This window comes from Coenobita brevimanus, chromosome 101 (assembly GCF_032717465.1).
Source record: "Coenobita brevimanus isolate Jiangsu-jjx chromosome 101, ASM3271746v2, whole genome shotgun sequence".
Taxonomy (NCBI): domain Eukaryota; kingdom Metazoa; phylum Arthropoda; class Malacostraca; order Decapoda; family Coenobitidae; genus Coenobita; species Coenobita brevimanus.
In genome coordinates this window covers 63263792-63282117 of record NC_137054.1, presented here as the reverse complement: position 1 = coordinate 63282117, position 18326 = coordinate 63263792, and the positions used below count along the sequence as shown (strand labels likewise).

The window sequence follows — 18326 nt, the reverse complement described above, 5'->3', positions numbered from 1 at the left end:
CAACCCTCTGCCAATCCACCTGTTGACACTTAACCCCTACACCGCGGGCATGTTTACCAATGTTTTGCGTGTGCCGTGGGGTTATTTGGGCTCCGACAGACTCTCAAAAAATATTTGCCAAAAATCAGTTATTAGTCCTAGAATACTAAAATTATATATGCTTATGGCACATACCTTCAGCTTTCTTCTGGAATGTTTGTTGAGCCTTCGTCGGTTACCGTAGGACTTGTGGAGACCTCTGAAGTTGGGTAATGAAGTCTCCACTTTACACTTCCAGACAACCCGTAATATGATTACCACAGCCAGATATTAACACTATAAACACTACTCTATGATTTTCGAGTAGTCTGGGATCCATAAAAAAAAAAAAAAAACACTGTGAAAGCAATGAAAATTACGAGCGCGTCTGACCATCGCACTTGTGCTAGTTCGCTCTTGGTACTCTATCATTTATTATTCATAAAACCCCTCACACTTTATATTTCTATTACTATATAACACTTACATATATCTACAGTCTTTATCCATAAGTTTCCTTCAGTAGTATTAGTTTATTGTCACTGTAGGGATTCAATTTCTTTCAGTAAAATACGTAGAATTCACTTTCTCATCCTGTATACTAGCATTGAGAGTGAATGTCACTTTCAATTTCACTCTCATAACTCATAGTATTCAGACATGCTAGAGTGAAACTTTCACTTTCATTACTCCTAGGGTATATACTCGTATTCTTATAATACTACTTATTTAAATTTCTATTTACATTCTCTAGTTTATTCACGTTACTTACATTTCTATTTTATTTACACTGTGTTATGCACTGTCACTTGAAGTAACTTATAAAACTATTTTCCACTGTTCACGTATTCTTACATTCATTACTTTCACTTGCTGTTTACACATTATTTACACATTATTTACAATTCCACTTGCACTGTTTTACTCAACAGAAAGATCGTAGTCACTCTTTTATCAATTGTCAGCCCTTTACCTCTTTCCACACGAGGTTTAGTAGGGGGTAAAGGTTACAGGGCCCTTTGCATGGGGGTGAAAAGGCCCGGAAGCTAGCAAGAGCGAACAGACGTACCCCCATGTTGGAAGATGAGAGTGAACTGATAAGGGTGGGCTGGGGTGGTGGCCTACATAGGGAAATCAGTACTGCCAACGTTTAGCCTCTTGACACAGCTTGTTTATAGCAGTGAAATGATTGGCAGGAAATCTAGACAATACATTATAAATTAGGTAGTTCCAGGTGAATGTAAATATCACTTAGGCTTCTCCCTTCCCTCCTTGTATGTATATTTATTACGAAAATAGATTATACGGCATATTTCAAGGGGAAATAAACAGCAAAAATTAGCGAACGAGTGCACGTGAGGTGCTGTCAGGTGATAATTAGCCAATTCCAAGTGTATGGTGCTATCACTTACCTTCTTTCTTTCTTGTATATATTATTTGGTATAAGAATAGGGCATAGGGCTTATTTCAATGGATGAAATCAGTGAAAAATTCCAGGGAAGATTTACTTAGCGTAGCACGGCCAGGCAGGCGAGAGGATAGGGTAATGGAGGGGGGGTAGGGAGGGGAGTCGAGACCAGGGAGAAATGGCTAAATTGTCAACAATGATTGGGAGTACAGATGAGATTAGGAGTGCTGACTAGTGTTGGACATTGGCAGTACTGATAGATGATACAAGCCCCCACTTGGAAGCCCGGGTGAATTCAAAATAACACAGAATCACAAAAGCGACGCCCCGCGGTATGATCCCTTGCTCCCAAGCATCACGAAAGTGACGCCCCGCTGTTAAGGGGTTAAGGAACATCATCATCATCATCATCATCCAGACCTCCTTTCCCACCCAAGGGCAGGGTGAGGAGTAGCAACACGTATGCTATAATAAATTACAGTGCCCACCATTTATCATAATAAAATTCCCGGCATTAATTTTGAGTGAGTACTGCATTTAATGTCTCGTAAAAATGCACGAAAGCAAATACAGCAGTCCCTCAATTATCCGATGTAATAGAGCCAAAGGCATGTCCGGGTAGTAGTAGCAGTTGTTCCCTAGGCAGTCTGGCTGAACAGCGCCGAGTCCCTTAGGAAGGCCATGGCCGAGACCGGGCTTTCCCACAGAGCTCTCAAAGAGTGTATGTTGTGTTGTTGGTGTAGGTGATTGTGTGCAAAGCAGTCTTCCATAATGTGCTTAATAGTATGGGGTGCTGTGTTGCATCCTGGACAGGCAACAGCGATGGAGTCATCCAGCCTCTTCTGGTAGCTTAAGAGAGCTGGATGGTGCCCACATCTCAGCCTGGCTAGGTGGACTCTGTCCTCATTAGGGAGATAGGATTCAGAAGGATGGATGTCAGGAGACTGTGCATGCAGCTGTGTGTTGTCTTGAAGTGACTGAATAGAGCGGTGAGTGATCTGAGTGTCGATATGCTTCTGGAAGCTGGTCTGAAGTGGGCGAGGGGGTAGAGATGACAGTATTTGTGTATGGTATCGTGTGCTGGGTGTTGTTTTGATGTTCCTTGGTGTGGGTGGATGTGCTGCCATGTAATATAGTGGATGCTGTGGGTATGTGGAGGTTGCAGCAAGAAACTGGGTGCCTCTCATGTCTAGGTGATCCTTGACTTTGAGGACTTTGGTTTCTTGATGTAGGTGGTCTGTGGGTGTAGTAGCTGTGCGGCCTGTGATTATTTTTAGGGGTTTGTTCTGTATGGTCTGTAGAGTGTTGTAGTGTGTTTTGGTGAGGTTAGAAGCCCAGGCAGGGCTTGCATAATTCATCACTGAACGTATGTATTGTTTGTATACTGTGGTGGTGGTTTCTTTGTTGTGTCCGAATGTTGTATGGGCAAGTGACCTCAAAGCATTAAGTCTTGGTGTTATTTTATTTTTAATGTTTGTGATGTATTCTTTAAATGACACTGATGTATTGTATGTTACACCAAGGATTTTGTGTGTGTGTGTGTATGTGTGGTAGGGGAGTGTTGTTTATGGTGAGGTGTGGGATGTGACTGTGTTCTGCTGTCAAGTATGTGAGAAGGGTCACTGCAGATTTGGCTGGGGCTATTTTGAGCCTGTTTGTGGTGAACCATTCGTGTAGTGTGTTGAGGTAAGGTTGAATGATGTGTGCAGCTGTGTTTGCGTTTTGATGCGTACATGTAAGTGTTATATCATCTGCATAGGAAGCTATGTGTATCAGTGGGGTGTGGGTATGTCGTGCATGTATAGGTTAAAGAGTGTAGGGGACAAAACAGATCCTTGGGGGACGCCATTTGTGAAGTTTCTGATCTTAGAAGACTGACCGGCACATGTTATGTGTGCACATCTGCCTGCTAAGTAGTTTGCCAGCCATCTTTTTGTGTTATTGTGCATGTTTGTGTTGAGTATTTTGTTTGTGAGGCTGTGGTGGGGGATGGCATCAAAACCTTTGCTAATGTATAGTGTGATTAGGAGTGTTCTGTGTGGTGGCCTAGTTGAATTCATGCCATCAAAAACTCTCTGTGTAAGGTCTGTAAGAAGGGTGTTTGTGGAGTGTAGTGGCCTAAAGCCATGTTGTGACCGGGATAGGGGAATGTGAGGTGTGACTAATTGTAGTACCAGTCATTCAGCGACTTAGAGGGGGTGCAGAGGAGTGTGATGGGGCAGTGTGAGGAGGGTAACATGGGGTCTTTGTTGGGTTTAGGGATAGTGATGATAATCCCATGCTTCCAGATGTTGGGTATTATGTTGTGTGAGTAGCTGTAGTTTGAAACGTTGGTGAGTGCTTGTATGCCTTGTGGTCCAAGGTGTTTAAGGTCAATGTTGCTTATGTTGTCTGGCCCACAGGCAGATGAGGGCTTGAGGTTGTTAATGATGTGCTTTGTCTGGTTGTAAGTGAAAGGTGCGTAGTCTGGGTCTGTGGGGAACTGTATCTTACATCAGATGATACGTCGGTCTTCGGGATGGGGGTTTAGATGGCTGACTTGTGAAAAGTGACTGATGAGAGTGTTTGCTTGTTGTTTGTCCGGGTAGTAGCAATGTCCGGATAATGAACGATATCTCCCCTACTATGACCCTATTTGTACCCAACATCCAACCTACACCTAACCTACTTGTATAGTACCTCTGCTTACTCTGGCAGTGCTTTCCAATCATTCAGGCACATTTTGACATCAAAACAAACACAGGAATATCCAAAGTAATGCTAAACACCAGAAAAACCGTAAAAAAAAAAAAAAAAAAAAAAAATGAAAAAAAAAAAAATGAAAATGAAAATGAAAATCACAAACCACCCTACCTATACACTAATGTACAGTAAACCCTCCTCATTTTGGCACTGTTCTCAGGTCAAACTGTCATATTTGGACATCAAAACACACATAGGAATATCCAAAGTAATGCTAAACACCAAGACGGCCATTAAAAAAAAAAAAAAAAAAAAAAAAAAAAAATGAAAACCAAAAAACACCCTACGTATACACTACTGTAAGCACAGCTCCCCTCCTAATTTTGGCACTGTTTTCAGGTCAACCTGCCATATTTAGACATCAAAACACACTTAGGAATATCCAAAGTAATGCTAAAAACCAAAAAAAACATGAGAAAAAAAAACTGAAAACCAAAAAACACCCTACCTATTCACTATTGAATGTACATTACCCCTCCTAACTTTGGCACTGTTTTCAGGTCAATCTGCCATATTTAGACATCAGAACACACATAGCATTATCCATATTAATGCAAAGCACTAAGGAAACAATGCACAAACAACAAACATCCACAAAAAACCTCCGGACGGATGGAAAATCAGTTATCTGACACCAGTGATAACTGCTCCCGGGCCAAAAAAAAGTTCCACGGCCAAATATGCCACCGGAAATTAGTTAAATTGGTACAAATTGTGTACCATCATCTTTGCTAGTTTTTATAAGGTAAGCTAGTAAAGATGCAGAAAACTGATGACTAAAAGTACAGAAATGCTGTGAGAACAGTGTTCAAGAGTAAAACTTACCTTCATATAACTTCCCACTATCGTTGTGCAAAATTTTGCCAGCATTTTCCAAGAGTTAAATATATGCCTAGATGCAGAATTCCATGAGCTTTCTTGTGGTCACTTCAGAATTTCAATATGACCAATATTAGAATAAATTGCAAACAATTTTAAAAACTCACAAGTCAGTGCTGTCAGCGCAAGAGAGGGGAGGGACTAAGGGAGTGAGAGGGGAGCCAAGAGGATATGCAGGAGGGATGTGAAGACGGGAGAAGCAAGGCTGTGGGCAGGATTTTCACCCTTCTGTCACAAGGCAGATAGGCGCTTTTACCGTACATTTACTAGTGGTTTGTGGTCTGTGTCAGATGCATGGTGGCCATTAGGAAACAACTCCCAGTGATCGGGTGACTTTGGACATTCAGTAGAGAGGCGGACGGCCACTGTCACCGAACATGTACTCGTGGCTTGTGGTCTGTGTTTGAAGCGTGGTGGCATTTGGAACAGACTTGGCCTGGCGGTCGCACAACCTTGGACATTCAGTGGGGATGCATACAGACGTTTTGACACTGCTTGTAGGTTACAGTAGTATTACTCTGGTGCTAGAGTTTCGTTGGGAGTGATCAGACCAGCATGCGACTTTGACCATTCAGCACACAGGTGGACAGACATTTCAGCTCTGGTTGTGGGTCATGGCCTATTTCCCTCACGGCTCCAGTCCAGCGGCCATGGTATCGAATGTTTGAACATGCCGGCTGGCCAGCCAAAGTTCTTGGGGACTTTTACATCCCGATAATAGCAAGTAAATTTGGATAATAGTTTAACCCCTTAACCGCGGGGCGTCACTTTCGTGACGCTTGGGAGCAAGGGATCATACCGCGGGGCGTCGCTTTTGTGATTCTGTGTTATTTTGAATTCACCCGGGCTTCCAAGTGGGGGCTTGTATCATCTATCAGTACTGCCAATGTCCAACACTAGTCAGCACTCCTAATCTCATCTGTACTCGCATCCATTGTTGACAATTTAGCCATTTCTCCCCGTTCTTGACTCCCCTCCCTACCCCCCCTCCATTACTCTATCCTCTCGCCTGTCCGGCCGTGCTACGCTAAGTAAATCTTCCCTGGAATTTTTCACTGATTTCATCCATTGAAATAAGCCCTATGCCCTATTCTTATACCAAATAATATATACATGAAAGAAATAAGGTAAGTGAGAGTGCCATACACCTGGAATTGGCTATTTATCACCTGACAACACCTCACGTGCACTGGTTCGCTAATTTTCGCTGTTTTTTTCCCCTTGAAATATGCCATATAATCTATTTTCGTAATAAATATACATATAAGGAGGGAAGGGAGAAGCCTAAGTGATATTTACATTCACCTGGAACTACCTAATTTATAATGTATTGTCTAGATTTCCTACCAATCATTTCAGTAAAATACATAGCTGTTTCAAGAGCTACGATGGTAGCACTGAATAACCCCCAAGTAGGCCTCAACCCGGGCCGGCCTTCCTTTATCAGTTCTCTCTCATCTTCCGAAGAGGAGGTACGGATCATCCTCTTGCTGACTTCAGGGCCTTTTTTCACCCCCATGCAAAGGGCCCTGTGACCTTTACCCCCTACTAAACCTCGTGTGGAAAGAGGTAAAGGGCTGACAATTGATAAAAGAGTGACTACGATCTTTCTATTGAGTAAAACAGTGCAAGTGGAATTGTAAATAATGTGTAAACAGCAAGTGAAAGTAATGAATGTAAATATACGTGAACAATGGAAAATAGTTTTATAAGTTACTTCAAGTGACAGTGCATAACACAGTGTAAATAAAATAGAAATGTAAATAACGTAAATAAAATAGAGAACGTAAATAGAAATGTAAATGAGTAGTATTACAGTATAAGAATACGAGTATATACCCTAGGAGTAATGAAAGTTTCACTATAGCATGTCTGAATGCTATGAGTTATGAGAGCGAGATGAAAGTGACATTCACTCTCAATGCCAGTATACAGGACGAGAAAGTGAATGCTATGTATTTTACTGAAAGAAATTGAATCCCTACAGTGACAATAAACTAATACTACTGAAGGAAACTTATGGATAAAGACTGTAGATATATATAAGTGTTATATAGTAATAGAAATATAAAGTGTGAGGGGTTTTATGAATAATAAATGACAGACTACCAAGAGCGAACTAGCGCAAGTGCGACGGTCAGACGCGCTCATAATTTTCATTGCTTTCACAGTATTTTTTTTTTTTGGAGTATGGATCCCAAACTACTTGAAAATCATAGAGTAGTGTTTATAGTGTTAATATCTGGCTGTGGTAATCATATTACGGGTTGTCGGGAAGTGTAAAGTGGAGACTTCGTTACCCTACTTCAGAGGTCTCCACAAGTCCTACGGTAACTGACGAAGGCTCAACAAACATTCCAGGAGAAAGCTGAAGGTATGTGCCATAAGCATATATAATTTTAATATTCTAGGACTAATAACTGATTTTTGGCAAATATTTTTTGAGAGTCTGTCGGAGCCCGAATAACCCTGCGGCACACGCAAAACATCGGTAAACATGCCCGCGGTGTAGGGGTTAATAATGCCATGGTCCAGTATCCGGATAATGAACAGGTCCGGATACTGCACGTCTGGAAAAATGAGGGATTACTGTGCTCAACTCCTTAAGCTTTTTTCTCCCTCCTTATCCCTGTTTTGGTTATTCATACAAATCCTTTTTCAAACTTTCCTCTTTCACAACCACTCATTTTTCCCTAGCAAAACTTTATTCTGCCATCATAATCCTTCTCACACTCATCCCCTTTTCTCCACTCCTTTCCATTTTGCATCCTCACACTGATCTATTTCCTTTCTTCCATCTCTCACAGTCATTATTCCCCAGTTATTTTCTTTTGTAACTTATCTTCTCTACCTTTATTTCATTATATCTGTACTGTAAATTATCTTGCTACTCTTCTCTCTAAGATACCTAGCCTTTTCCCTACCAGAACCTGACCTCTTGGAAATTGTGTTGTGTGAATTTGTCAGCGATCCGCAGAAGGTCCCGGCATGAGTGGGTGTCAGCAAATGCCCTGATACCCAGACAGTTGGATGGGTGCAGTTGCTGCTTCAGGAACTCACAACAAACATCCTGGATCTCCTGCATCTGCAGTAAGCATGCTGATGGAAGAAAACTGACTATTATAATCATATATACTTTGATACATCCATCCATCATCCAATTCTATGCTGCCCCATGAGAAGTGTAGAAGCCCAGGGCTAGGCAAGTTGGTCCTGACATTTAAGACGAGAGTGACCAGCCTTACTCATCCCTGGGTGGCATTACATGAGCAATAAACCCCAACCACCCCTTGGATATAAACCTTCAATGGCTCAAACCGACTGGAGCTCCTTAATTACCCATTAAACCACCACGCACCATAATTTGGTTATGTGGTTACTACCAAGCATAGTAAATGGTTTCCTGGTGTACAGGACACCATTTGGCTTGTCACTCAGTGTAGAGTCACCCACAGGCAGAACGAAGAGGAAAGAATGAAGGAAAGAAAGAACTGGGAGTGTAAAGTAACCCGTAGGCAGAAGGACAAGGAAAGAATGAAGGAAAGAAAGACATAAGAGGATGGAAGGAAAGAAAGATGGAGTAGAGGAAAGGGCAGACATCTGACAGCAGCACTACATCAAGTGAGTGGATGGTGAGTGCCCCCATTTTGATATAAAAGGGAAAAAAAGAAAAAAAAAAAAATCTGCAAACTTAAAACCCTTCAATTTACAGAAATTCAATGTATGGTGTCATACCTCTAACAATTTGTACATGATGATGATGAAGAAAAGAGTCAGCTCAACAGGAAATGTGCAACAGATAAGACATTACAAAGAACACTCCAGTGGAAGCATAGCTTTAAATACTGAATGTTAAAAAGAAGGGAATGACAATTTGGTATGAAAACACAGTTTCAAAATAATATGCATAATTGTGAAAACTGCACACTGTGAACCTGAGTGATCAATCACTTCACACTAGCAGAGTCACACGCAGGTATAACAGTGCAAAGTTCAGAGGATTTGGGGAGGGAAAACTGCTCTGCTATAGAAAAGAGTCCAAGAGTATTTTTAGGAAAGAGAAGGAACTGGCATGCTGAAAGCAGTAGAAGTAATACAAGAATACTGTACTATAAAGACTTTTTACTTCTGCCAATCCAATGATAGTGAAGCACAAAAGACATGATGCAAGGTTACATTCAACAAATGCAAATGGAATGAATAACTTCAGTGTCCATAAAAGTTTTTAAGTACAGTACAGTGAACCCTCGGTTAGCACGAGTTATGTACTGCACACAAGTTGTGCTACAAAAGCCTGCGCTAATAATACCCTTGTATAAATGCAAAAAATGCAGGTTGCATTCCATATCCAAAAATAATAATAATAATAATAATAATAATAATAATAATAATAATAAAAAAAATAATAATAATAATAGAGATTTAACCCGTACAGCGTCGCGGTTGTATGTATACCACCTGAGCTCCCAGTGACTAGAGCGTCGCGGTGGTATATACAGTAATCACTCCAATATCCGGATCAATAGAGCCATCGGTAGGTTCGGATATTGGTTTTGTCCGGATATTGGGCCCCAGCTTATGGACTTGTACTTACGGACCCTAACACAGAGAAACACCTATACAACTCCCTCCGGACATGCATAGCACCTATTTAACACCCAAATCACACCAATAAGGCACATAAATGACTGAAATAAATGCAATAGACACATAAAATGTGGGTTTAGAAGTATGTTCATACATTAATAAACATTCTGGTACTTATGGACTCTAACCGAACCTAACCTAACCGAACCTAACCGAACTCTGAAAAACACATTCCTACTGCACATGCATGAGGTAAGTTTAGTATGGAAAGAAGTACAGTATGACACTTTCTGGTAAGTATAGTATGGGAAAAAATACAATATGAAACATTCTGGTAAATATAGTATGGAAAATAGTACAACATGAAACATTTTGGCTACTTACAGCAAGTCCCTGGCCACCTCGATGAATAACCGCCTCCTCTCGGACTCTGACAGTAAGAACGATTTCCTGAAGCACTTGCACTACACTCTTCCTGAAGTCTTGCACTGAACTTAGTCACTAACACACAGAAGTCCGTTCTTTTCACAGTGTTCACTTTAGTCCAAATAATGTTCCATTAAATTTAAGTGTTGCACATTAACTTTTCCCAAGCCATGGCGAAGAGCGTAGGTCTTGTCGCGGTGAGAGACAGGCGGGAAGTGGGGAGGATGCAGCGGCGCTCTATCGGACGTCGGAGGAATGACGAACCAAAACAATGCTCTCACGCGGCGCGCGCGGCAAGTTCAAATTACGGACGGCAAAAAATCGATTTTTTTTCCAATTTTTTTGGATTTTCGGACCATTTTGGGAATGTTTGATCCCAGGACGATAAGGTTCGGTTAGTGGGGATGTTCGGTTATTGGGCGTCCGGATATTAGAGGGATTACTGTATACCACCTCATATTCGCGCACTTGTAGTAAGTCTTTACATGTCGTGACAGTGTGAACGCGACCTTCTATGAACACCATTGTTTCATTCCACTGTCTCACTGTACAACCTGACCCTTCCAGGCCTCCCTTACCCCCTCCTTGGCCTACCTAGGCCATCACTCTGAGTTGAGCTTTTACGCTGTCAAGATGTCTCAAGCTCGTCGTTCCGGTCTCTCCCAAGAAGAAATAGACAAAGCTCTAGACGATACTGTATCGTCTAAGATGAGTGAAAGTGTGGTATATGCTGATAGCGATGCATCATTAGTGGATAGTGATAGTGAGGATGAGTATTTACCTCATTATTATTTATCACAATAAGTACATTTTTTGAATAGTATACTGTACTTCAGGCGTTTTGGTTGTTTATGTAAGCATTGAATACGAAAATGTAAGCCTAGAATTGTCATAACTGCATTTTTATTTTCCCCCACCAAATATACGTAAAATCCCTGAAGTCTACGGGATGGGAATGAAAAGTAAGCATTCTTATATACGAAAAAAAAAAGTATTTCCTTGTGGATTTGAGTGACTTGATCTGTGAAACTCATGTTTTTTTTTTTTTTTTACCTATTTATTAGTATTCCTTTATCCAAATACCTTACTTTTCTGTTACAGTAACTTTTCTCTAATTTCTATACCTTTCATCTGCATTTTATGTTACATTTTTATGCCTACAATATATAATCTATCAAGATATGTATATTTTGTGAATAGTTTAGTCTATTGTAAGTATTTTGGTATCTTAGACATGTGTAGTAAATGGATAAGGCTTACGAAAATCGTTGTTGACTAGCCGCGACCGAATTACGTAAGGGCTGTAAAACTCTATGGGGGGAAAAACCTTAATTTTCGGCAATGCCCGACATGGGAAAAAAAAACAATCTTCGAGTTGAAAACGAACGTTTTCATGAATGAAACTCATGTTTTTTCAGCATTTCTGACCCATCTAGCCAATAAAATTTTTTTCCATAGTCCCGACGCTGGGCGTGTACATATAAGCCAAATCGGCCGACGCTGTACGGGTTAATACGTGTAGTGGGTGGTATGCGGGATGATGAGTTTGTTTGTTTGTTTAAGATTTTCCCTTCGTTTAAGCGGAAGGGGCCGGGCCATATGTTAGCCCAGTCAGTGATTTAAGCGTAGACAAGTAAGTGATGAAGACTGCAGGAGCAGTCTCTTGACTTTAAAAACTATATATGCACATATATACACATATGTATATATACATGCATATGCACACATACGCACACACACACTCGTACAGACACACACACACACACACACACACACACACACACACACACACACACACATACTCTTGCATATCAGTGGATGTGCACGTTAGGTGGGAGGAGGTGCAGAGCGCACCACCTCAGTCAGTGCTGAGAGTGGGGCCGTGGCTACAACGTAGGCTGCAGCATTGCGTAAAGAGTTTATGGATCTGGCTGCATCGTGAATTCTGGGAGTGTCTGGGTTAGGAAGAGGTCGTTTCCTGATGAGGGATGTGGCTGGGCATCTGAGAAGATAGTGCAGGAGGGGGTAAAGTGGAGCCTCCTGGCAGTGTTTACATTCAGATTCGGGGGTTTCGTCATCTTGAACCATTTCATTGTAGTATTTATAGCCCAGGCGAAGGCGGCGCAGACGATTGAGCATCGTAAGGTTGGATCCAGTGGCAACTGGCAGTGGTTTGTAGCGTGTGGCAAGTGAGTACCATCTAGCCGAGGGGGAACCCAGTTCAACATATAGGCGGTGGTCTTCTTTATTTAATCTGGCTGCCCTTGTCTTAATGGCATGCTTGACTTGGCGTAGGCTCGTTGAGATTACAAAATCAATGCTGGGGTTTTCTAGGGCTTGTTTTGCTATGCAATCTGCTTTTTTGTTGCCTGCAATGCCTAAGTGACTAGGGATCCAATTTATGGTAACCAATCCCCCAGCATTGCGGATACCTTGGGAGGTGGTGAGAATGTTGTATATTAGGTGAATGTTGTCTTTGTGAGTGTTTTGGCGAAGGGTGTGAATGGCCGAAGCCAAGTCTGTGTGTATGATAGTGGGAGTTGTTGGATTGTGTTCCAGTGCATCTGAGAGGGCAGCTGAGATAGCTGCCAGTTTGGCCTGAAGGGTGGAGGCACCATCTGTGACACGGAAGCCGAATGATCGGCTCCCGCACACGAAGGCTGCTCCGGCTTTAATTGATGCTACCGAACCATCGGTGTAGTAGGTGATGGACTCTGGGGCTGCGAGGGCAGCAATTTGTCTGAGGCCCTCTTGACGCATCAATGGGGTTGGTGTTTGAGTTTTGGATAGTGTGTGTGTGAGAATGAGCGTGAGTACAGCTGGACTCCATGGAGGCTGGGGGATGTAATTGGTGCCAGTTGTGTCATTGGCCTGAGATATAAAGTCATCTAGCTCATAGCTGTGGATTGCTTGAGCTACATTATGAACCCAGCTGTTTGTCAGGAGGTCCGGATGGAGGCTGGCTGCTGCTGTAAGCCGTGGCAGTAGGGGGAGGGGAGAAGCATTATGAACTAGTTTGGCTGCCAGGCCCGCCACCCTTGCTTGTATGCGAAGGTGTAAGGATTCAAGATCGCATTCCATGCGGAGATTGCACAGTCTGGTCCACATGGGTGAACCAGTCATGATGCGCATGGCATTGTTCTGGATGACTTCCACTTTGGCTAATTGTGGTTCATTGAGGGATGGAAGTACTGGCGCCACATAGTCCACTATTGCTCTTATAGTTTGAATGTAAAATAAACGGAGGACTCTGTACGAGGCACCCTTTCCCTTTCCTGCCAAGGATCGCAGGGCGTTAAGGCGGAGCTTTGTTCTTTCTCAGAGGTGGTTAACCTCCGTCCGGAATGAAAGTTTGGAGTCAAAGATGACTCCCAAGTACTTGTGTGTGGGTACATAGTTGATGGCTGTGTGGCCGAGGTGAAGTGTGTCTTTAGGGGGGGTATATGAGGAAGGGAAGAGCCTTGGTCTTAGTCGGGTTGATTTTGAGTCCCAGCATTGTACATTTTAGGTGGAGTTTTGCTAGAGCCCTCTGGGCTTTTGCATGGTATGGGCCTCCATGGACAACCAGAGTTATGTCATCAGCATAACAGAGGAGGCGGGCTCCAGGGCCTAGGTCCACCTGTAGGAGGCAGTTGATGAGGACGTTAAAAAGCGTGAGGCTGAGAATGCTGCCCTGTGGGGTTCTGTTCATGTGACAGTGCTCTGATGAGGTGTGCCCCTGAAATTGTACCACTGCCCGTCGGCCCTGGAAGAAATTCTCGAGCCAGCACAGGAGGCAACCCTTGACTCCCCTGCTTGAAAGGGTTGCCAGGATGGCCTCCGGGCATGCCAGCTCGAAGGCCTTTTCCAGGTCTATGAAAATGGCCAGGCCTCTTCCTCCACGCAACTCAGAGAGGAAGGAACTCAGGCACTCAGCCGTCCCCCTGCCTCTGGTGTAAGCAAAGATGTGGCTGTGGGGTGAGGGCAGAATCCAGCTAAGGCGCCTGAGCACCATCTTCTCGGCAGTTTTACTCAAGCAACTGAGAAGGGAGATAGGTCTAAAAGATGTGGGATCAGGCGGTTTGGGGATGGGGTGAATGGTGGCAGTCTTCCATTGCTCAGAGAGTTTCCCCATGGACCAGGAGTGGTTTAATAAATCTAGAAAGGCGGATCTTGCTGTGGGCCCAGCGTGGTTGAGCATGGAATAGGTGATACCATCTGGGCCCAGGGCAGTGTCGGTGCTTGTTTTCAAGGCTTGATGAAGCTCGTGTATAGTGAATATATGATCAGAGTCACATGGGGTGGCCTTGCAGATGTTAATAAGATCTGTCCTGGTTTGGTGTAGCGCTTCCTGTTTACTTCTGGTGTCTTCTGGAAGCTGTGTGGGGGAGGTCCTCTGGGCAAATGTTGCTGCCAGCCTTTCAGCCTCTCCCTGTGGGTCGGGGTGAGACGGGAGACGAGGTGGCTGAGGATTGGAAGTAGCTCTCAATTTTTTCCAAATACTCCCCAGTCTTGATTGAGCACCAAGGGACTGACACCACTCCAGCCACTTTTCCTCCTTAATGTCTGATTTCTCTGCTACGGAATGCCTGATGACCGCCTGGAGGTAGGCTAGGGTGTTAGCTGTGGGGTTGGCTCTATGGATCTTTTTAGCTCTATTGAGGCGTCTGTTTAATTCCTTCACCCTATCACAGTAAAACCAATGGTCGGTATGGTAAGCCTTTGGGGGAGCAGTTTTTGGGATAGAGGAGCCTGCTGCTACACTGAAGGCATCTGTGAGGAGGGCAGCATGTTCCTCCAGATGATGAGATAGTGATTTCGGGAGGGGACTTAAATGGTCATGTAGGTGAAGCAGCACAAGGTTATGAAGGAGTGCATGGGGGATGTGCGTATGGTCTAAGGAATGCAGAAGGGGAAAGGACTCTCGAGTTTGGGGAGGCAACGGACATGATTGTGTGTAACACATATTTTAGGAAAAGAGACAGTAGGTTATTACGTATGAGTCTGGGGGAGTTAGACTGGGACTGGGAAGGTTTGGAGCCAGCAGATCCAGTGTCTGGCCCTTGGCCTTTGATTGATACTGCTACTGTGAGTGAGGCAATAGGCAGGATGAGGGTGGGGAAGGCAGCAGGTGCGTCTGGGTTGACTGCCAAAATGTTGAAGGCCTCAGGCGATATAGGGTGAGTTTAGTCACTGACCTGATAAACAGGATTATTTATGAGTGTGTTGTCCCAGATGATTGGCTGAAGAGTGTAACTGTAAATGTGTATAAAGGGAAGGGTGATGCCCTGGAAAGAGGAAATTATAGAGGTATAAAGCTTTTAGATCAGATAATGAAGGTAATGGAGAGAGTTTTAGAAGGTATGATTAGAGAAGGAGTGAATATTGATGAGATGCAGTTTGGGTTTATGCCAGGTAGGGGGACCACTGATGCCATATTCATTCTTCCACAGCTACAGGAAAAATATATTAGTAGGAGAAGGGATCTTTATTTTGTTTTTGTTGATTTGGAAAAGGCCTTTGACAGAGTCCCTAGAGAGGTGGTGAAGTGGGCAATGAGAAAGCGTGGCTTGGAGGAGTGGCTGGTTAGGGTGGTTATGGCCATGTATGTGGGTGCTCACACCCAGGTGAGAGTGAATGGAGATTTGAATGATGAGTTTTCCGTGAATGTTGGTGTGCATCAGGGGTCAGTCTTGAGTCCCATGTTGTTTATCATGGTACTTGAAGCCCTTTCACGTGAATTTAGAAACGGACTCTCATGAGAGTTGTTGTATGCTGATGATTTGGTGTTGATTGCAGAGAATGAAAGGGAGGCGGAGGAAAGGTTTAAGAAGTGGAGAGATGGTATGGGACAAAAGGGTTTAAGGGTAAATGCAGATAAAACAAAAGTGATGATATCTAGGGTTGGTGGCGGTACTGTCAAAGACGAGGGAGAGTGGCCATGTGCAGTGTGCCACAAGGGCGTGGGAAGTAATTCCATCTTGTGCGGTGTGTGTGATAAATGGGTGCATAAGAGATGTAGTGGTATCAGAGGTAGACTGCGAGATAATGCTGATTTTATGTGTACGGCGTGCCGGGGTGAGCAGGTGGAAATTGTCAGACGTGAAAGGATTGAACTTGCTAGTGAATCTCTTGAGTGTGTGGAAGAGTTTTGTTATTTGGGAGACATGTTGTTTTGCTGGAGGTGGGGCTGGAGCTAGCTCTGTGGCTAGGGTGAGTAGTGGTTGGAAGAAGTTCAGGGAGCTCTTGCCTCTCCTGACATTGAGAAGGCTCTCCCTACGTGCTAAGGGGTCTTTGTATGCAGCATGTGTTAGGAGTGTAATGCTGTATGGCAGTGAGACCTGGGCAGTGAAGGAGGAAGATATTCGCTGGCTCAGACGTACAGAAATGACAATGATTAGGTGGATGTGCAGTGCGTCCCTGCGTCCAAGGCCTGGAGGGGCTGGGTTTACAATGGAAGAGTTGAGAGGTAGGATGGGACTGGAGTGTATTGGTGTTGTGAAAAGGAGAGGTAGATTGAGGTGGTTTGGACATGTGGAGAGGATGGGGGATGATAATTGGGTGAGGAAGGTGAGAAGTGTTAATATTGGGAGTGGGGTTATGAGGGGCAGACCGAGAAAGACATGGGACGAGGTCATTAAGTGTGACCTTAGGGTTAAGGGACTGAACAGGGAGGCTGCAATGGATCGTGCAGCGTGGAGAGCCGCCATTAGCTCATTAGTTGATCAAGGCCAACACATGCAAGCATGTTGGAGCCTTTAAAAACGAAAACGAAAACGTGAAGACAATAAGACAGGGTGGAAGTGAAGTTAGCAGGGGAGTGGAAGATAAAAATAGTAGATTACTAGTGGAGAAGGGAGAAAAAGTGAGCAGATGGAGACAACACTTTAAGGAATTGTCGAACATAGAGGATGGAAGGTATGTGAGTATAAGTGGCTGGGGAATGGCTGGGAGAAGGCGGGAGGTAAGAAGACAGGAAGAAATCAGTAGGATAGAAGTTGTGGAAGCAATGAAGAAAGTCAAATTGGGGAAAGCCCCAGGAATTGATGGAGTGTGTGATGAAATGCTGAAGCATGGGGGAGAGATAGTAGTAGAATGGATGTGGAAGATGTGCAGATTGGCCTGGGAGGAAGGCAGAGTCCCAGAGGATTGGAAGTCAGGTATAGTTATTCCCTTGTACAAAGGAAAAGGGGAAAAAGAAGTGTGTGGTAATCATAGGGGCATTTGTCTTCTTAGCGTAACAGGAAAAGTGTATGGTAGGATACTTATTGACAGAGTTAGGGAAAGAACAGAGGAATTAGTTGGAGAAGAACAGGGAGGCTTTAGGAAGGGAAGAGGTTGTGTAGATCAGATATTCATTCTTAGATCTTTAGTGGAAAAGTTTCTAGAGAAAGGAAAGAAGTTGTATGTGGCTTTCATGGATTTGGAGAATGCATATGACAGGGTGGATAGACAAGGATTGTGGAAAGTATTAAGTATATATGGAGTAAATGGGAAGTTGTTGAATGCTGTGAAGAGTATGTACGATGGTGTTAGGGCTGAAGTGCGTGTGGATGGTGAACTGAGTGAATTTTTCTATTTGAAGGTTGGGTTGAAACAGGGATGTGTCATGTCTCCATGGTTGTTCAATCTGTACATGGATGGGGTAATAAAAGAGGTACAAGGTAGGGCAGTGGATGTTGGAGTGGCCCTGGTGAGAGAGGGTAGTGTTTGGAAACTCTCTGTACTGTTGTTTGCAGATGATACTGTGTTCTTGAGCTAAGACGAAGGGGAGCCGCAAGGCTTGGTGGATGAGTTTGGGAGAGTGTGTAAGAAACGGAATCTAAAGGTGAATGTAGGGAAGAGTAAAGTGATGGTATTTGAGAGAGGAGAAGTCAGTGAATGTACAGTGAGGTTGGAAGGTGAGGAAATGGAAAATGTGAGTACGTTTAAGTACTTGGGGAGTGTGATGAATAAGGATGGAAGTTTGAGGGGTGAAGTGCTTGAAAGGGTATAACAAGGAAGAAAGGTTGCTGGTTCCTTGAAAGCAGTGATAAGAAACAGGGAAGAGAACATGGAAGTGAAAAAGTTACTACAGGACAGTATTGAGATACCAACTCTAACGTATGAAAGTGAAGCTTGGACCTTGTTGGAAGGACACAAGTCAGGAGTGAGAGCAGTGGAAATGAGTTATTTAAGAGATGCCTGTGGAGTCACATGGAGAGACAGGCTGACAAATGAGGATATAAAGGAGTGTTGTGGTGTGGATGTGATAGGAGGCATTAGGAGGAACACACTGAGGTGGTTT

General features: G+C 43.6%; 1 protein-coding gene across 1 annotated transcript in view; it reads right to left on the bottom strand.

Moving 5' to 3' along the window:
* Positions 1 to 18326, bottom strand: part of LOC145414951 (kelch-like protein diablo) — a 278482-nt gene that overhangs the window by 208355 nt on the left and 51801 nt on the right. The window contains exon 4 of the mRNA XM_080284363.1: positions 7983 to 8146. Coding sequence (XP_080140489.1) covers positions 7983 to 8146 — 164 coding nt within the window. The remainder of the gene's footprint in view (positions 1 to 7982; positions 8147 to 18326) is intronic.